The sequence below is a fragment of the Gossypium hirsutum genome, chromosome A09 (genome assembly GCF_007990345.1).
Source record: "Gossypium hirsutum isolate 1008001.06 chromosome A09, Gossypium_hirsutum_v2.1, whole genome shotgun sequence".
NCBI classification, from domain to species: domain Eukaryota; kingdom Viridiplantae; phylum Streptophyta; class Magnoliopsida; order Malvales; family Malvaceae; genus Gossypium; species Gossypium hirsutum.
Window position 1 is genome coordinate 45,671,309 of NC_053432.1, and position 20,319 is coordinate 45,691,627.

Genomic DNA, 20,319 nt, shown 5'->3' on the forward strand with positions numbered 1-20,319 from the left:
TATATCAGGATAGGATCACCCGTCCGGGCTAGATCCTTTTTACCGTCAATTCCTTTTCAGAGATCCATCAAATTTTCCTTTCATTCAACCGGGATTTCTTCCCATTTTATCAAATATATCAATGTTTCATTAATTTTCATACAATGAACACTCAAATCATATTCACATCAATAACATACAATCTCAAGCATTTAAGAATATAATTCAAGTTACATGAACTTACCTTGATACTTGTTTGTAAACAATAAAAATCTACTAATCCCGAACTTTTTCCTTTCCTCAATCTAGCTTCGTATTTGAATCTTCCGGATCTAAATAAATAAATTTAATTGTCAATTTAATACATTTCATGTTCATATGCAACATTCTCTATAATTCAACTATTATTTATAGTTCATTCAAAGCTGTCTACTTGAGTCATAGTCACTAAATTATTTATAACTTGAGCTACGGAACTCAAAATTTAGATCCGTTAATTTTCCCTGAAACTAGACTCATATATATTTTTACCATAAAATTTTCATAATTTTTTGTTTAGGAAATAAGTACAGTTTATTCTTTAAAGTCACCCCTGTTTTGCTGTCGACAGTTCTGACCATTCTTCACTAAAAATTAATTATCTCTTCATAAAGAATTCAAATGATGTTCTCGTTTGTTTCTATTAAAAATAGACTCATTAAGGATTCTATACATATAAATTTAAGCCCATAATTGTTTTTATTCAATTTTTTATGATTTTCAATTCAGAACAGGGGAACCCGAATTCATTCTGACCTTGTCTCACAAAATTCATTATATATCAAAATTTACAAATCCATTTCTTACACTATTTCTTCTATGAGAAATTAGACTCAATAAGATTTAATTCCATATTTTTCATCTTCTAATTAGATTTCTACAATTTATGGTGATTTTTCAAAGTTAGTCTACTGCTGCTGTCCAAACTGTTTTTGTGCAAGCTGTTTATTACCATTTTCCCCCTAAGCTTTTAATAAATGATAATTTCGTCCCTACTCAATTAGCCTCTCAATTGAGCTGATTTTTCTCAATTAACATTTTATTCTATCACCTTAAACTAGTTTACAACCTTTAGGAATCATAATTTCAGCAATAGACTTTAATTCCAAGCATTTTCACAATTAGGTCCTAAAAATCAATTTCTATTGAAATTACCTAATAAAATCATCTCATAAACAAATTAAAGCTTTAATTTCATTCTATTTCATCATAAACTTACATCACTCAACCATGGTGACTTTAAATTTCATCCATGAAATCAAAAACTAATGAATTTAATAGTAGGACCTAGTTGCAAAAGTCTTAGAAATACAAAAATTACAAGAAAAAGGCAAGGATTAACTCACTTGGTGCAAAAATTATGAAATACCAGCTTAGAGAACCCTCCTATGGCGTTTTTAGCTGCTGGAATTGAAGAGAAATGAAGAGAAATCTAGATATTTCCTATTTAGTCCTAGTTTTATTTAGTTAATTTTGCAATATTTCAATTTTACCCTTAATTTATCAATTTTTCTGCTGATTTCATGCCCTTGCCGTCTAGTCCAAATAAATTTTGGGTCTAATTGCCTTTTAAATCCTTTCTCATTAGACTTTTAAGCTATTTAATCATTCTAGCGACTTTTACACCCATTACAATTTAGTTCTTTTCATTTAATTGACTACCCAAACATTAAAATTTCCTAACGAAATTTTAATACCACACTAATAACATTTCATAAATATTTATAAAATTATTTTCGACTCGGTTTTACAAGATAGATGTCCCGATATCTTGTTTTTACCCAATTTCTTCAATAATTTCTTTTTCTAACTAACCACTAAATCGGTAAAATTTTTCTATCAATATTTTTATACGATTTTCCTATCATATCAATTTTCATGCAAAAATATTGAAATAAATTTCTCTTTAAATCGAATTTGTGGTTACGAAACCACTGTTCCGATAACCTTGAATTTAGGCTATTACATGAATTGACGAAAATATCTTTTATTGTTTATCATTATATTATATTGACCATTGAATAACTTTTATCCTTTTTATTAAAATTCTAAACCTAATACTCATATTCTAAAATATTTATTGCAAAACCCAAATATATTATACTAAACTTAAACCCAAATAATATACATATTATTATCAAACTCAAAATAAACTAATTATAGCCCAAGTCTCAAGTTCAAAAAAAAAAATTAAACCTAATCCTCAAATACAATTTATAAAAATTAAAACCCATCCAAAATCTAATTTAATAAAATAAGTATAATATACAAAATTCATATAACTATTTTGTCTCTTTTATTATTATCTAATATATAGTAATGGTTATATATATATGTATGTATTAATAGTTTAATTCATAAATATATACTATATTATTATATTATGTGATACCATATCATCTATTATAGTTGGCTATTGAAATCGACTTAACTGATTAAATCGAGACAATTCAAGTAAAACAGTTGGTAAATTCAATTTTGATTTGGAACCAATTAGTAGTTACATATATATATAAATATATATGTGTGTATCAATAGTTTTAAAATATATTATTATATTATGTGATACTATATCATGTATAGTAATAGTAATACATAATATATTAAATACTAAATATTATTGTTTATTATACTGATTGAAATATGCTCTAAGTTCTTATACTTTGCATACATTTGAAAGTTAGCCCTCCTACTATATTATATAATTCTATATCATATCATATAATATATAATATATTAATAGTTTTTATATACACATTAATGATTAAACATTATAATATTTTGTAATACTACATCTTTTATAATAATCTATAATATAATAATAGGTATATATATGTGTATTAATAGTTTTATTCATAATTATAGACTATTTTATTATATTATGTAATAGTACATCATTTATTATATTTAGCGATTATAATTAACTTAATGGAGCACGCAGAGCCAATTAAAAAAAACCCAGTTGATAAATTTGGTTTTGATTTTAGACTAATAAATAGTTATATATAATATATATGTAAGTATTAATAGCTTTAAAATATATTATTACATAATATCACATATTATAATAGTAATATTTATAATATATTAATTATTATAGGTTATTGTTTGTTATTATATTATTTGAAATATGTTCTAAGACCCTATACTTTTGGTACATTTGAAAATTAACCCTCCTACTATATTATATCATGCTATCATATCATATATAATATATTAATAGTTTATATATATGCATTAATGATTAGACATTATAATATTATGTAATACTATATCTTTTGTTATAATAGATAATACAAAATAGTTTTTATATATATGTATTAATAGTTTTAGTAATAGTTATATAGTATATTATTATATTATGTAATAGCATATCATCTATTATAGTTATCGATTAAAATTGATTTAATTGACTAAATTGAACCAATTGAATCAAATCAGTTGGTAAGTTCAAAATTTTCAGTTCGTTTTAAGGCTAGGTTAGGTAATCGGTTAATTTGGTGTTGCTGGTTTGGTTTAGTTTTGAAATTCAAAAGTGTTTAAATCAAATTAATCAACTTTACACCTATTAAATATAGTATATATTTAAACCCAAACTCAATACTAATCAAACCCAAACCTAAACCCAATTAAACTTTATTCAAAACCCAACCTAAATAAAAATAAATCCAATCCAAATTAAAAATAAATATAAAGATAATAATATAGGTTAAAATTTTGGATGTTACTCATACTTGAAACTTGGGAGTTGGACCCATGGGGATTTGATTTTATATAATTGTATTAACAATAATCGTAATTTATATATTTTTATGACTTTATGAATTGTAAAATTTTTTTATTGATATATTCTATTTGGATATTTTATTTTTCCTTTAATTGTTAAAAACCTTTTAAATTTTCTAATTTATATTATTAAAGGTAATTTTTTTATTAAAAAATGTGGTTTACAATTAAATTTATTAGTAATGATATTATTATTGCATGATAATTCATGTTTAATCATTTGTGATAAGTATAACACTAATTATCATATTATTAAATTAATTTATTATACATATTATTAATTTAATTTAAATTTTATAGATTTTGATAATTTTTAATTTTATATATTTATTATACATATTTAGTTATAACATTAAAAATATTTTATATTCGATTAATATTTTTTAAAAATTATTTCACTTTATAATTACATAAAAATATTATTTATTATTTTTATTATTAATACAATTTTAACATTAATGCTTATAAATACATTTTGAAAAAATAAATAATAATCATTTATTTTTATTTTCTTTTTTACTTTAAGTAATATAATATAATTATATTAATTATCAATATTTATTATAATTGTTCTATTATAAATTTTAATTCTTTCAAATTTTAGGTTGAATTTATCTCGAGTTCAGATTAAATTGATTTCAAATTCAATTTTGTACGTACTCAAACTTTCTCAAACTTGAATTATTACGAGCTTGAGTTTCAAATTTGGAAAAAAACCGAACTCTAATTTTTTTTGAGCTTGTAATGAAACTTAGGGTCTGTTTGTTTGGTTGTATTTTATTTTCCGGAAAATATTTTCCTCATTTTCCAGTGTTTGGTAGCCTTTTCCATTTGGAAAACATTTTCCAAATCACGTGTAAAATCCCTTACATTTTGGGAAAATGTCTTATGGTTTCAATTTTTGTAAGACATTTTCCCGTGCTTCTCCTTCATCCAGGTAAGGCCCCTTCTCTTGCTGCTAGTATTTCGTTTCCTTTCTCCTTCTCTTTCTCTCCTTCTCATGCAATCTCTCTCTCTCTCTCTCTCTTTCGCAGGCATTTTCCTCTTCCTGCATAGCTTTTTTTTTCGGGTCTTGGCTCCTTAGTTACCATTTTTTTGGGGGGATTTTCAGGGGATTTGTTTTGAAGTACAAGAAGCAGTCACGCCAGAAAGAAGAAAGTCAAGCTTGAAAGCAGCAAAGCCATATTTGGATTCTATAGCAGCTCCTATTGAGTTGCCTCTCCTGTGGTCAAAAAACAAATGCCTTTTTAGAATCCAGCGAAAGCAGAACTAGCGCTTAAGGAAAACGCATAGAAGCAGGCAAGTTGATTCCCATCTCTGAAGGTCAGTTGGAAAATTCCCATTCTCCTGGGTACGAAAGAAAGTAGGCTATTCATTCGCATCGAGCAAGCAGTCGCCACCTTCAACCTAGGTACTTACCTTAAAAACAAATATTTCGAATGTTGTTAAATTTCACAAATACCTCAATGACCTTAAGAAGTTTTTGTCGACAATGAACCCTGTTTCTTCTAATTGAGCTATGTTAATCCACAAATTGTATGGTTTTTTGGGGTTTTTTTAAGAAGACATTATGCATGCAACTATGGTTTCTAGACATGCTGAAATATTGTGCCATACTATTAGAATCAAAAGTATGGGAGGACGTAGATGTAGCTATTTATAATGATAAAAAGTTGTTAAATGAATGGAAATGCATGTTTATGGTTCTTACATTGCTGAGTCTTTTTGTGATTCATATTTATCGAAAAATAATGCATTAAAGTAAGCTGAATAAATAGTTGCTTAACACACGTGGTCGTGAATTTGATTCTAACATATACGCCTAAATGTTAGAGTCTTCTTTGAACCGGCATGGATCGAGCTTATTGTGGTTTTTAAGGGGCTAGATTTGATTTGCAAGATTAAAATATAAACTAAAACATATCGGAATTGACACTCCAATCACTCTCTAATGCTGAAGCTAGTAAAGGATTATTGGTTATGAAAAAAAACAAAGAATCTTAGCTTAGTGAAAGAGATGAGAGAGAGATGCCTTATGATGCTTGATTTCAAGCTTGTTTTTTATTGATTGTTTGGTTGGTGTAAGGAGTGACCCACACTATAGCAAGTTGATACTACTTAATAATTGGCATGTCTATCCTACAAAGGATCAACGGATTTATGAGGATACAAACACATGGTTGGCAAAAACTGCAAGCGGAATCTTATCTATATAATTTTATATGTGGACTACATGATTTGGTGATTGTATGAATGAACTACCAAGAGTTTAGAATGAAGTAAATAGTAGAGCCAAAACGAAAGTTTTTTCCCCTTCATGTGCATTTTCATGTCATAATTTCTGTTTTTACTTCTTCAAAAGTAGGCCGGATTGAACTTGGACTATATATTTGACTTTCTGTTTTCTCTCGTCTATATTTATTTACATGTTCTTTTTCTTTTTCATTTTTTGTACTCGTGAGCACCTTAGTATTTATTATGTGTATAAGGTAGTTTAGCAAATAATAGTGTTATATGTATACTATATATTGATCATAAATTTTTAGGATTAACAGCATATATATAGTGATCATAAAGTTTTAGTCAAAGCATAAAAATATACCTTAAATATGTAAATGAAGCAGAAGTCCATGCAGGTCAAATCAACATATAAAAAGAGTTCACTAACTTAATTAGTACTGTCACATAGTTAGACCAGCAAGCATTCATTATAGTTTACATCGAATATCTGAATTAATCAAATTTGAAGTAACTTGAAAGATTGAACATTGGATAATCGTTTTATCTTCTTCTCTAAAATGAATAGGTATGAAATTGAAGTTACATTATCTTGTTGTTGATTTACAAATGTCTTCTCCAATTCTTTTTGTACTTCAACCAATCCATCATAGGATTTAGCAAAACAGTTTTCAAGCAGTAAGGAGTATGTGTTCTTTGAATCTCAAGTAGGGATCACAACACTTTTCTCCTATTGAAAATCTTGACTTTGGCTCTCACCTTATTTTCCTTCTCCCATTCATGAATTGATGCTTTCATATTCTCATACCTGAGCTTTATCATATATATTAGTGAATGCTCTTTTAGCTCAACCAATTGAATTGGGAAGGTAGTCACATTTGATATTATTATATATCTTTTAATGTTTAAATGCTTTGAAAACTCAACTAAATTATAAAAATAATTAATAATTAATAAATTGAATTAGTTGGATGTGCAATTATTCAATTGTAGCAATGGTTTTGTACCGTGCAGTGTTTAACTTTCAAACTAGATACTTGTGTAATCCTTAACCTTCTCCTTAAATGATTGTTGTGGTTGCTTGTCTTCTTGATTCCTCTTTATTTGTGGGATTATTCAATTGTAGCAATGGTTTTGTACTGTGCAGTGTTTAACTTTGTAAACTATATATTGTGCTGTGATGTGCTTAGTCTTATAGGGAAAACACTTGTGGTTACTTGATGTGCTTAGTCTTATAGGGAAAATTTTATGCCTTCTTTGTTTCTTTAGCCGATTTTATGCCTGAAATTTTAACTGGTTTTTTTCTTTTGATCTTTCTTCAGATTCACCTTCTTGTTGCTGTTCGTCAAGATTCTGTTGTTGTTTCAGGTAATTCTTCTGTTTTTTAATGGAATTTTTGTTAGATTTTTCTGCTGCCGATTCGATGGTATGTGCTGTGAATTAGATTACGGTGAAATTTTCTTTGTGAATCAGATTACTATGTAGGATAGTCATGTGTAACTGTAAATTATTTATGCATTGTCTTTGCAAAGCATGTGTGGATAACTACTATAAGGTATGTGTAAACTGCTTTGGCAAAATATGTGCTAATTGTCCTTGTAATGCTTGAGTAAATCGACTTGAGTAATTCTCTTGCTATTGGCTCTATTTATAGGATGTTCATTCTCTTTAAGAGGTGTGCAATTAGAATGCTAGAAGATTGAATCATCTTTCTCTAACTATTTATTTCCAGCTTTTCTTTGATTTTTTTGTGTTGAGATTTTCATATTCACTATGGTATTGAGAACTCTCGTGTATTGATCAGAGACTGATATTGGGTGTATGCTAGTTGATTTCTAGTTCTCTATTGGGGCAACATGAATTCTAGTTGTATTAGTATCAGATAAAAAATAATAAAATAAAATAACATTTAGCATGAATTAATTTTATTATAAAAATAAAATAATAAAATAATATCAAATTAAAATATAAATTTTTAAGAATCATCATTTCTTCCTCAATTTAACTAACAGTTAACGTCAATGTCCCCTTCTGGTTGCTTTCATCTCTCGAACTACAACTCAAATCATTCTCGAGTTTATATAATCTTACCGAAAAGATGATTCATTATACAAATACCTTAGCTCCCCACTCCCAGAATAGAAAAAATACACACTTGGCTGATTAATTTGTCTTTGTTGCAAAGCTCTAAAGAATAAAATATTCTAACTAATTTGAATTATTTCATTCACATTATAATAACAGACGTATTTTAAATCGTTCCACCCAATATATCAACCATTTAACCAATAAGGCAATAACAATATGCAAAGCAGGCTGGCCGGGTAGAAAAATTCATGTTCAACATGAATAATTTTGAGTGCGCATATTGACCATTAATTCATAAATTTAAATATAATAAATAAATAGTAACCATAATTCAACCTAAAATAATATATACTAACATAGATTTAATAAAAATTCGATATTATTAAAGGTTTTTTTCAACTTTTTTAATTAATAAAAAATAATTTCAGTCGTTATAATTATTCTAATAAATATATATCTTTAAAGTCTTGACTTTTGGATATCTTCATGAGCTACTAGTGTATTAGATATCAATTTTCATATATGTATGTATGCATTTTAGTCATGGTAGCTTTACTCATATATGTGATCTTATGAAAAGCTTGCACCTTTTTTGTAGTGATCAAATATTTGTGTGGCATTATTTTGTGTAGATGGATCGTAGTCAACATCAAAATGTAATTGCTGCAGCCGTGGCTTCAGTTTTAGCTTTTGGGGCTCTTTGGATTAAAAAATTAAAAACTATGAACGAAATTACTTCTCACCCTCGTGTGAATCGAGATTATGAAAGAGAAAATTATATTAATAGTATTTTATATAGTGGTGACCAACATTGTATTAATATGATAAAGATGAGACCGATTGCCTTTTTTAATTTGTGTGATATTCTTAGTAGGAATAATTTATTACAATCAACTAAATCTGTGAATATTAGGGAGCAAGTACTGATATTTTTACATATAATTGGTCATAATGTAAGGTTTCGAGTGATTGGATCTAGATATTATAGATCAACTGAGACAGTTCACCGTTACTTTAGGATTGTATTGAGAGCTATTTTGAAATTGTATAAACTAGTTATTAGATCACCTGATGAGTCAACTCCTAGTGAAATCAAAAACAATAGAAGGTTTTATCCTTATTTTAAAGATTGTATTGGAGCATTAGATGGAACTCATGTTCGTGCATCCGTTCCACCTAGCATTGAAGGAAGATTTCGTAGCCGTAAAGGGGGGACGACACAAAATGTATTGGCTGCCATTACATTTGATTTGAAATTTTCCTATGTTCTAGCTGGTTGGGAAGGTAGTGCACATGATTCTCGTATTTTAAGTGATGCACTTTCACGCCCAAGAGGATTAAGAATTCCAGAAGGTAATAATTATCATTAAATACCAAATAGTTCCAATAAGCTCATAATTTATTAGTATTAATTATGTTTTGTAAAATTGTAGGCAAATATTATCTTGCTGATGCTGGATATGGCATTCGAAATGGATTTATTACCCCATATCGTGGGGTCCGATATCATTTAAAAGAGTTTAGTGCTCAGGGGCCTGAAAATGCAAAGGAACTCTTTAATCTTCGACATTCATCATTGCGAATCACTATTGAACGTGTTTTTGGGATTTTGAAGAAACGGTTTCGTGTATTAGATGCTGAACCATTTTGGAATTTTCAAACTCAAGTAGATATAGTTTTGGTTTGTTGTATCATTTATAATCATATCATGGGAGTTGATCCTAATGATTTACTTAATCAAGGATTATACGATGAGTCTGAGTCTAATTTGATAATGACAACTCTTACGGAGCGAGAAGAAAGAGAAGAAGCAAGAGAATGGTCTGCTAAGAGAGACGAAATTGCACAAACTATGTGGATTGATTATATGGCTAGAAATATTAGGTAGGTTTAGGTCTTAGGTTTGTTGTTTCTATGTTATGTATGTTTTAGTATTAAAATTATTCTTTTTTGTTAATGTTTGTTGGATAATGATATTAAAATTTTAGTTTGTTGGATTTTGAAATTATTATGTCTTGAATTTGTTAAATATTGATTATGTTAAGCTTGTTAGATATTGAATTTATTATGTTTTAAGCTTGTTGGATATCGAAATGATTGACAATGACAATTATTAATGTAGAATGGGTAAAGGCAACAAAGAAGGGACCTCCAAGCAATTCAGGTGGACAAAACCGATGGAACATATTTTTCTTGAAATTCTAGCAGAGGAGGCCCAAAAAGGAAATAAGCCTTCTAATACTTTCAAAACAGTTTCTATTAAACGAGTTGTCGAAGCTATTTCTGAAAGGTTCCAAGTCCAATGCGATGCGAAGCATGTGGAAAATCATTTGAGGACTGTAAAAAACCAATGACAAATTATATGCAAAATTCGAGGTGAAAGTGGTTTTGGATGGGATGATAACATGAAAATGATCACATGTGATAGAGCGACATATGATGCAGCAGTGATGGTAATATATGTATATGTATGTTAAGTATATTTCAATTGTTTTATACTTGTTATTCTAATTGTGTATAATATCCAACAGGCACACAAGAAGTATGAACCATTTTTGAATAAAAGCATTGTCATTATGATGAAATGGCTTTGGTTGTTGGCAAAGATATGGCAATAGGGAGTTTTGCCAGAACATTTGCTGACATAGATTTGGATGATGGTAACCAAGATTCAGTGCCTCTAGACTGCTACAATGAAGAGGATGAAGAGGGAAGAACAAATGTATCTTCATCTGGCACATCCAAACGTAAAAGAAAAAATGTTCAAGAAAGTGTCGTTGATGAACAAGTTAAATTTGTGGGTGAACAACTTGGCAAAATTGCTAATGCTTTGGAACAATTTATTGCAGATAAGACACCACAGCTTTACGAACAAGTGATGTCGATGGAGGAAGAAGGATTTCATGATGACTTCTTGTGTTCTGTGTTTGATTATCTAGTGAGTCATGAATCCGAGGCCAAAGCTTTTTTAGTTAAAAATAAAAAGCATAAAAAAATTTGGCTTCAAAAATTTTCTCAATGTTGAAGATATTGATACTTTTATGTGGTGTAATATTTAGTTATGCACTTAGACAATGTTGTTATTATGTGGTGTACTACTAATTATGCATTTAGATAATATTATTAATTTCTAGTATTAATTGTGGTTTGGAAGCTAATTTATAATTATTCAATCCTTGTTTTTTATTTTTTAACACAATTACAAATAATTTATCTGACTTTGGTTGTTTTCAATTTATGAAGGTTAATATTGTAGCTTAATAATTGAGTATTATTATATATTTAATTTAATTTATTTATTTATAAATAAATCATTGCAATATATGTAAAAATAATTTAAAATATAAAAATTTATTAATATGTATATAAATTTATTAATATATGTAAAAATAACTTTTACGGAAAATATTTTCAGGAAATCTGCCAAACAACAGAAAATATTTTACACAGCTTCATCCAAACACCAGAAAATATTTTCAGTAAATCATTTTCCAGAAAAGTAAATCGTTTTCCAGAAATCATTTTCCGAAAAATATTTTACTGGCAAACAAACAGACCCTTAATGTAAGAACCATTACAACTCAAATCCATATATAAAGGCCCATATAAGTCAGACCATGTAAATCCCGGCCCGAATGTAAACCAAACTGAATCACAGCCGTCCAAGTGTAGAAGAAAAATCGTAGCCTTCCACTGAAACGCTAGGGTTTCTTATTCACGGTGGAGAGTTAAAACAGAGCCTCCTTTTTCACTTTGGTGTCTCTTATCTCTTCCATCTTTGGCTTCTCTTTCAGGTACCTCTTTTCATATTCCAATCACCTGTTTGGTTTCCTAGAAAATGCGCAAAATGCTTTAAAAGGAGTGAGAATGATGATATATGTCTTTGTTATTTATTTATTTATTATTTTCATATTCCGTTTTCTCATAAAACCAGAGTGACAGAACTTCTTTTTTGACTTTTTGTTACTCTGATTTTTGCAAGATATGCTACTTTTCTGTGGCTTGTTTATATGCTGGAAAAATGCAGATGGAAATAAATGCTGTTTTGATTCTGATTCGGCTATTTACTTTTAGTAATTCAATTCTGTTTCTAGGATTTCAATAATGTGCTTTAGGGTTCTCTATCTGTTAGTGTGTCGATATATATATGTATGTATATATATTACTTTCTGAGCTAATAGTTTTGTTTGAATCTTGTTTTTTGGTTTTTGACATTTGTAATTCTATGTTGTCTTTTTGAGATAAAATGTGTGAAAAATCCTAAACTTTGTGTGTGCTCAAATTTTTGTCATGTAACTTACTATGGGAATCAATTAACAATCACTTACAATCAGCAAAATTAATGTCAGTTTACTGATAATGTAGTATAGAACTGATGAGTTGCCCGAGTAATTGGTTAACTATGATGTTCTAGTATAAGTTGCCAAGTCGGTATAGAGCATTCCAAGTTGAACTTTGGCATAATGAGAACTTTATAAAGCATCCAACTTGTTATTGCTTCTGAAAGTGGTATCATGGTCCTGCTCATCATAAATTGGGTAAAAAAACTGAGAGCTGGATCTTAGCTTTTTTAATATCAAGTGAAATTTTGCCTATGGATAATATTTGATCGAATTTCTGGTCAATCTGATTTGTATTGAACTTGTTTGAAATTCCTCAAATTCCTTTCAACTTTTTATCTATCCATCTATGCAGATTTCAAAGATGTATACATCAAGGAAGAAGATCCACAAAGATAAGGATGCTGAACCAACAGAATTTGAGGAGTCTATTGCGCAGGTTTTATAATGTTCTTATGTTTTCTTCACTTGAAAAGTTCCTGCAAATGTGCTCTGGTTATGATTTCATTACATGTGCATTTACTTCTGTTGCAGGCATTCTTCGATTTGGAGAATACCAATCAAGATCTGAAAAGTGACCTTAAAGATCTCTATATTAATTCAGCAGTGTAAGAATAGCTCACTGGGATGCATTACTTGTTAGCTCTCTTGTGTATTTGTCCGTCATATTATTAATATAAATTTGTTTACATGCAGCCAAATTGATGTTTCTGGGAGCCGGAAAGCTGTTGTTATCCATGTCCCGTATAGATTGAGGAAAGCTTTCCGCAAGGTTCATGTTAAGCTTGTGAGGGAACTTGAAAAGAAGTTCAGTGGCAAGGTGAGTGAAGGACAAGCTACTCCTTCAAATTGCTTCCTTCAGTATAATGAAAACAATTAGAGTAAGACCAGCCTGAATGTGAATTTATTTAGGTGTTCAAATTTACGATTTCTTTAAGTGCATTACCATTTAGTACAAAATACAGTAAACTTTAAATTCATATACGTTGCATAAGATGCTTTCATCATTGGGTCGTTCTACTCTGATACATTGCTGTTCTGCAAGAAATAATAGATTAATTGTGCTTTTAATAAATTTATGTGTTCATGAATTCTTTTACATCTGGCTTAACCTTTAACATAAATCTCTAGTTCTTATTGATAATGACTACTTCCAATTGGTTTAATTGATTCTCATGTTCTTGATTTTAAGTGTTTATTTGGTTTATATATACTGTAGGATGTGATTCTTATTGCCACCAGGAGGATATTAAGGCCTCCAAAGAAAGGTTCTGCAGTTCAGAGGCCACGCAGCCGCACATTGACTGCTGTACATGAGGCAATGCTAGAAGATGTTGTCTTACCTGCTGAGATTGTTGGGAAGCGCACTAGATATAGAATTGATGGATCAAAGATAATGAAGGTACGACATTTGTGCACTGTAATTGTTAACTAACACGAATTCTAGCTTTAGATTGCTAAATGTTATGAGTGAAAGAATTGTGGTGTTGTGAATATACTGTCCTCAACTTCAAATGGTTTTGTTTAATCATAGTGGCTGTCATCTTGGTTTAACTTTTTAAAGGCTAATGTTCTTTCATTCTCTGCCACCCTCTTTGGGTAGGTGTATTTGGACCCCAAGGAACGTAATAACACAGAGTACAAGCTTGAGACGTTTTCTGCAGTTTACCGGAAGCTTGCTGGAAAGGATGTCGTGTTTGAGTTCCCAGTGACGGAGGCATAGATAGTACTTTTTGAAGTGTTGTGAAACTTTATTTCTGGTTAAAATTTTGACATTTTTAAGAGTTGGTAAGCAAAGTCATATGGATTTAATTTCCTTCTTATGATTTAGTTTCTGGTATGCATTGCGATGGTGTGGGATTGAGTTTAAAATGGTTATTGTTGTTTGACAAATTTTATTCTCAATTCTTATGCTCTTGTTTAAAGCAATGAAAAATTCCGATGAAAGCTTTTTCATCCAAATGCTATAGTAAAATTTTCAAAATATTTATTTATATTAACTAATTAAAATTTTAGATTTTTTTATATTATGTTATTAGATTAAATTATTTAAATATCATGCATCATAATATGAATTTTTATATTTAAAATTTTATAATATTTTATGTATTATATTAAATATCATCTAAATTTATTTATTTACTTTATAAAATAAACATTTTAAAATCATTTTTTCATCACAATTTTTGACGATAATAAAAACATTTAAAATTAAAAAATCACTTATGTCAATGGAGAACTAGGCCATATCCTCTGGTTTTGAGGTTCTTTGAAGATTGGCTTCGAGGTCTTTGATCTCTCGAGGGAAAGTACTGTTTTTTCATCTGCAATGATATAAATAAAGGCATTACGATTTACGAAGATAGCTGGTTGGGCTTTTGAACTAAGATCCAGATTTGTCTATTTCAAAACTTTACCACAGTTATTAATAGTGATTAATAAGTGTTTGTTGTGATGATAAAATAACCCGTATTTTTTAAAAGAAAATACCTATCTTGATATTGGAAATAATATTTTTGAGAGGAACAATTTCGAAATCTGAACATGAATTATAAAATAGATATTAAAGGCTAATTAAACTAATTCTATTGATTAAAGAATAAAATATAATTAATAGATTTTTTATGTAAAAATTAAAGGAAATAACATTTTAATTAAAATTTATGAATTTTATTCTACTTACAAATAGAAATAATTTTAAGTTAATATACTAAAAAAAACCTTAAACTATCATACTATACTATTTTTGTAGTTAGAAAGCCCCTAACTTATTGTTTTTACTCATGAAAACTCTTGCTTTTAATATTAAAATAAAAATATTTTAAAATTTTAAATTGATTTACATTCAATATTGATGTGAATTTGATGAAAATAGCTTATTAAATAATAAATAAAATAATATTTTTTGAAAGTGCTTATATACCATACTTATCACAATTAATTGCTCTTTTCAGAACAAAATTGATTAGTTTTTTAAATTTTATGTTGATGTTAAAATGTAGAATTTCTATTGCATTAAGGTAAGAGCCTAAAATTTGAAAATATTTACTTTTAACATTAAAATTAAAGGCTTATTTGGTTAAAAGTCATAGGTTAATAGCTTATTTAACTATAAAACTAGTTTAAGGACTTGTTTATATATTAACTAATTTTACGAAAATATGAGGTGAAATTATTGAAAATTAATTTATTAAAAGGTGTATTTCATAGCTTATGTTATATTAGAAAGCTATAATAAAATGGTAGTCTATGACTGTTCCAATTAATGCAAGTCTTAAAAACGATATATATAAACATGATTCCAAATATAATACCAAGAGAAAATGAGAGCATGTTATGAGTGGCTCTTGGAGACATTTGAGTGCACACAGCAGTTGTAAATTTTAATTGTGGTGGAAATATAGAAGAATAAAAATGGATGATTAATTGAGGTGTGTGTGATGATAAGGTCAGCTTTTAATATGTGTGTAAATAAAACATTGAATGATGATCAAATTGTCGAAGAAAAACCAAACTTGCCCTTGTTTCTTCACTTACTTCCTGTGCAAGAAACAAACAAAAAGAAAGATTTTTAGTCCCTACAGAATTCAGAGAGTTGAAAATCAAAGAGACTATGGAAGCAAAGTTTACCTCAAGACAATATTACAAGTCCAATATACATTGCACCACAAAGAAACACCAATGATATTAACCCCCTGCCATCACATATTACTTTTCTTTTTGTGAATATTTTCAACAAATACATGCATGTTTTCAGATTTTATTTCATTATATTCTCACCAGATCACACCCCATCCGACCCCATTGCAAGGACAAGGACATACTTCCGCGAATTTTTCGGCATCACTAGAATGAACTCTACGAGATATGAGGTCGTCGTATATATCTGTAGCAGCAACCATATTTCATACGAAATCTGAACATTATGTAACAGATTAAAATTATCAAATCAGATTGGCAAAAGTACCATAAAGACCCTCTATACTAGAAGTCAGATTGCATTTTACCTCATTTACTCAAAAAATGGGTATACTAGTCTCTGTACATTAGATCAAAGAACAAACTGGTCCTTTATTGTTAAAAGTATCATCCAAATCTATTACGAAATAACCAAACAATTACACTTGGTACGTCAGATCAAATGATCGGTTTTTAATAGTAAAAATGGATGAAATTTATAACAGAAAACCAATTTGCTCTTTGATCTACCGTACAAGAATTAATTTGCCCCTTTTCTGAATAAAGGAAGCAAAATGCAATCTAACTCGTAGTACAAAGACCTCCATAGTATTTCACCGATCAGATTCTGTGTTTCTTGTTCCAAAAATCTTACCATACACTGAAAACAAGCTGTTCATTACACCTGCATCAAAGGCATAGGACATTTGTTGATCACACTAAAATGGGGGGTAAAAGAAAAAAGGGAATCGTAGTCACGTTCGTAAGAAATAGAAGAAAGTTCAGAATGAGAACAAGAGATTCATTTACCAATGAACAGAATAATATACCGAAGTATGCGAATCTTTGTTGTTTCTTGAAGAATCCAAACAACACCAAGGAAAAGGACAAACCCTGACATCTCAATCAATAGGGATTGACATTACTCAGATGGTATATCAAGCCATATTTATTCAAGCTACCAAAGACATACCAATACAAAGTCCCCTTAGAGTCCACTGCCAAAACAACATAAAAGATAATAAAGAACCATACATACATGAAACAGTAATAGTGTGAAGGATGTCTCAATAAACAGTATGAATGTGGTTTTGGCTCCCTTTTAACCCTTGAACTTTAGCTTTGAATTCTAGCACCTTTGATTTGCCAACGAAACATTTAAAAAGAAGAAAAAATCCTACCAAGATAAGGTCATTCTAGGTGTTCATGAATACTTACATTTTTAGCTACACAGAGTACAATAAGTAGAGCTGCGACAAAACATCCTGCAGCAATTCTTGCAGTCAAAAGATTTGTTGATGCTAGAATCAAAACCATTCCCCAGAATGATGAACCGAGATCTGAAGTATAACAAGAAGTATTAGTTCTGACAACAACACAGGCCATCTTGTGTGGGGAAGTATAAGCGAAAAGTTTTCATCCTCTTTACCATAAATAAGTCATGTGAGTTGCTAAAAATTACCAATTGCAATTAGTTTATAGGTAACCAATGACAAAAACAAATAGAGAAAATAATACTCCAACCAAACGTAACACAAAGGTTTTAAATAAATTTACATGCACAACAGCATGCACCAACATGTTAATAAATGGATGAGTAAGACAATTCACCAAAGCAAAATACCAAAAGGCTGTAGTTCAACTAAATCTCGACATAATTATGCATTTATAAAGGTGTGGGTCTGTATCTGTTGTGTAAGCAAGCAGTAAAGGAATTAAGAAGGTACATCCAGCCGGCAATATTAGCCAGTATATGCCACCACGTGTTTGAGTTGTTCCACCTTCATCTGCATGAACCTGGATCCCTTCCACCTGGATATCAATTCCTTAGAAATTAGATTATACATAGAAGAGGACACTTCAAGGTTATGCTATCAATAAAGCACTTCAAGATGCACCAAATAAGTAGTTTAGATAGAACTGTGGTTACACTTAGAAATGGAACTGATGGACCTATAATCTGTTAAGCACTGATCCTAAGTGCAGCGCGTACGAGTTATATTACCATTATCATTTTACTAATCCTGTCTTCAGAAAGCTAAAAGGAACTAGCTGTCCTATTAAATCAAACCATTATATGAAAACATGAGAAAAAGCTTAGCTTGTCTTGTCATGTTTCCTCTACCTCATTCAAATTTATCTCTGTCTAATCTTCTAGAGTCATTATAGTGCTACATTGCCATCCAAAGCATTTATCTAACAGTCATAAAAAAAAAATGTTAAAAGTAAATTCTCAAGACGGCATGTAGGAGTAGAGAGAAATACTTACATGACCACATGTGAGTTTACAAGCAATAGCATGGCTAGCCTCGTGAAGGAATACAGTTACAAGCTTGAAAGGTCTCAATAGTATCGTCCTCCACAGCTACGAAGATCAAATAAAAAATTTAATGCTCCCTTTGGGAACATGGTATTGGAAATTTGGATTTTATTTATTATGTAAATGGTAAGAATGAAATACATATATTATGGACAATTTAGTTGAGATTCAATATAATATATATTGGAAAAGTAAAAAGAATATAGAGTTGTTAAATCTAAAAATATTTTAAGAATTTCAAATTCGTTACTAAATAGACATCTAACACATCCATAGATTTCATAGTTTGCTACTCAATATACACTACTTCCAAAAATTCAAATCCAAATTCTAATAGCATTCAATAAGACATCTAATCAGCATAATAGTAATTTGCAATCAGAGTATAAAAGTCTTTCCACATGACTGAATTTCAGGTAAAAAATAATTACAAGATAATTTATATAGGTTCAATAAACCCTCTTTTGTCATAAACCAATAAAGTTCGATGAGTCAATTTCACATCTGAAATTGGCTCAGCTTTAGCACAAGTTGGAACAGGATGAACTGAAATCTATATTTTGTATCTAAATTACCAAGTTAGAAGCACCATACATTAAAATCAATATATTTTTGTTCTTGAAATTTATTCTTTTTCCTAAATGAAATCTAATCGTTGAACCCCAAAAAGAAAAAAAGTGAAATCTAATCCCTTAACCCTAAATTATAGCCTTCCTTTTGTACAGAGGATGCAGCAATCTAAGGATAGGGAAGGGGTTTTAGGCATTGAAGTACGAACCCCAGACACATTGACTCCAATTACCAGAAGCAGGCTTAGCTTTAAACAAATCCAACATTCAAATTAAATGCAACCAACAAATAAATACCCATCTGCTTTTAGTAATGTACTAAGTAAACCACTAACAACTTTACTTCAAATCACCCAATGTTTCCTACTTTTAAGTAGAGCAAATTAACCCAAGAGATTTGGAAAAAGGGTAGAGAGTACCGCAAGTATAACAACAGTGCAGACAGCTACAGTGACAAGAAAGACAACTTGTTCATGGTTACAGCAGTTTTTGAGTTCCCAGTTGGGATTGAGCTTCACCATCTCTTCGTTACTCAGAAATGAGAATGACCCAACAACTGCTAACAACTTCCTAAGTTTGAATCTTGTTGTTTCAGCCTTTCAGGCAAAGAAATGGAGAGAGAGAGTTGCTTTGATCTTCTCTTCTCAAAGAAGGTATGTTTGGTCAACAGTTGTCAGCAATTGGCTTCCAAGTTTTTTAAATTTTGATTCATTCATTTCAACGCAATTATTAATGGTGTGGTGGTCACTCTTGAGAATGAATATGTAAAAACTAGAAAGCCTCCGATTCGGTTACTTATTCTATTGATCCTACAAAAAAGTTGTAATTTTATGTTTTATTTTTCTTTTAAACTATTATTTACTCACTTTGCGGAAAGAACTCTTTGTTTGGTCACTTTGCTTACTGGTGGATAAAATGTTTATAATTTTATCTTTTTAAAAAATATCTCACTAAAGTGAAATTTTTAGGTTAAAGGATTGAAAAGTTATAATCATTCAAGTTTGAGGAGACTTCTATTTTTATTTTTTTTATTATAAATTTTGTCACTTTAGTTATCTTAATTTTAGATTTGTTGATATTGGGATTGCCTTGGTTGATGATAATTTAACGAGTGGGTAAAGACTTGTAGAGCTTACTATGAGTGCTAGGGTGGAGGACAAGTGGTTGAGAAAGAGAGGAGAGAGAGAGAGATTCTTTAGCCCTAGAAATCTTATAAAGGAAACCATCGGTCCTTCTCAAGGTGTCATATGTCATTTTCTTATTGGTATTGTATTCCCTAAGG

The 20,319-nt window shown here is 29.5% G+C and overlaps 3 protein-coding genes across 8 annotated transcripts; 2 read left to right on the top strand and 1 right to left on the bottom strand.

The window, feature by feature from the left end:
* Window positions 1-4,616: 4,616 nt before the first annotated feature.
* On the top strand, window positions 4,617-11,298 carry LOC107889952 (putative nuclease HARBI1). Of its 3 annotated transcripts, none has more exons than XM_041077659.1 (5): window positions 4,617-4,741; window positions 4,916-5,215; window positions 7,365-7,410; window positions 8,763-9,483; window positions 9,564-10,168. In XM_041077659.1, the coding sequence occupies exons 4-5, from the start codon at window positions 8,763-8,765 to the stop codon at window positions 10,016-10,018; spliced, it is 1,176 nt and encodes a 391-aa protein (XP_040933593.1). In that variant the 5' UTR covers window positions 4,617-4,741; window positions 4,916-5,215; window positions 7,365-7,410; the 3' UTR covers window positions 10,019-10,168. The 3 variants fall into 3 exon arrangements, 2 of the variants coding, with proteins under 2 accessions (XP_040933593.1, XP_040933592.1); XM_041077658.1 differs by having other exon boundaries at window positions 4,620-4,741; window positions 4,839-5,215; window positions 9,564-10,181; XR_005901694.1 differs by lacking the exons at window positions 8,763-9,483; window positions 9,564-10,168 and adding exons at window positions 10,253-10,583; window positions 10,662-11,298 and having other exon boundaries at window positions 4,622-4,741; window positions 4,839-5,215.
* Window positions 11,299-11,754: 456 nt separating this feature from the next.
* Window positions 11,755-14,432, top strand: LOC107888769 (40S ribosomal protein S7). Of its 2 annotated transcripts, none has more exons than XM_016812969.2 (6): window positions 11,755-11,924; window positions 12,826-12,909; window positions 13,005-13,078; window positions 13,167-13,290; window positions 13,690-13,872; window positions 14,074-14,432. In XM_016812969.2, the coding sequence occupies exons 2-6, from the start codon at window positions 12,835-12,837 to the stop codon at window positions 14,191-14,193; spliced, it is 576 nt and encodes a 191-aa protein (XP_016668458.1). In that variant the 5' UTR covers window positions 11,755-11,924; window positions 12,826-12,834; the 3' UTR covers window positions 14,194-14,432. The 2 variants fall into 2 exon arrangements, with proteins under 2 accessions (XP_016668458.1, XP_040933594.1); XM_041077660.1 differs by having other exon boundaries at window positions 11,839-11,991.
* A 1,324-nt stretch (window positions 14,433-15,756) lies between these two features.
* On the bottom strand, window positions 15,757-19,843 carry LOC107888770 (uncharacterized). Of its 3 annotated transcripts, none has more exons than XR_005901695.1 (10): window positions 19,457-19,813; window positions 18,418-18,513; window positions 17,876-17,960; window positions 17,367-17,488; window positions 17,122-17,146; window positions 16,959-17,042; window positions 16,804-16,833; window positions 16,251-16,356; window positions 16,101-16,181; window positions 15,757-16,010 (listed from the first exon to the last, which is right to left on the bottom strand). XR_005901695.1 is itself a non-coding variant. In XM_016812972.2 (10 exons), the coding sequence occupies exons 1-9, from the start codon at window positions 19,556-19,558 to the stop codon at window positions 16,102-16,104; spliced, it is 714 nt and encodes a 237-aa protein (XP_016668461.2). In that variant the 5' UTR covers window positions 19,559-19,843; the 3' UTR covers window positions 15,757-16,010; window position 16,101. The 3 variants fall into 3 exon arrangements, 2 of the variants coding, with proteins under 2 accessions (XP_016668461.2, XP_040933595.1); XM_016812972.2 differs by having other exon boundaries at window positions 16,101-16,165; window positions 19,457-19,843; XM_041077661.1 differs by lacking the exon at window positions 17,122-17,146 and having other exon boundaries at window positions 16,101-16,165; window positions 16,979-17,042.
* Between the last annotated feature and the right edge of the window lie 476 nt (window positions 19,844-20,319).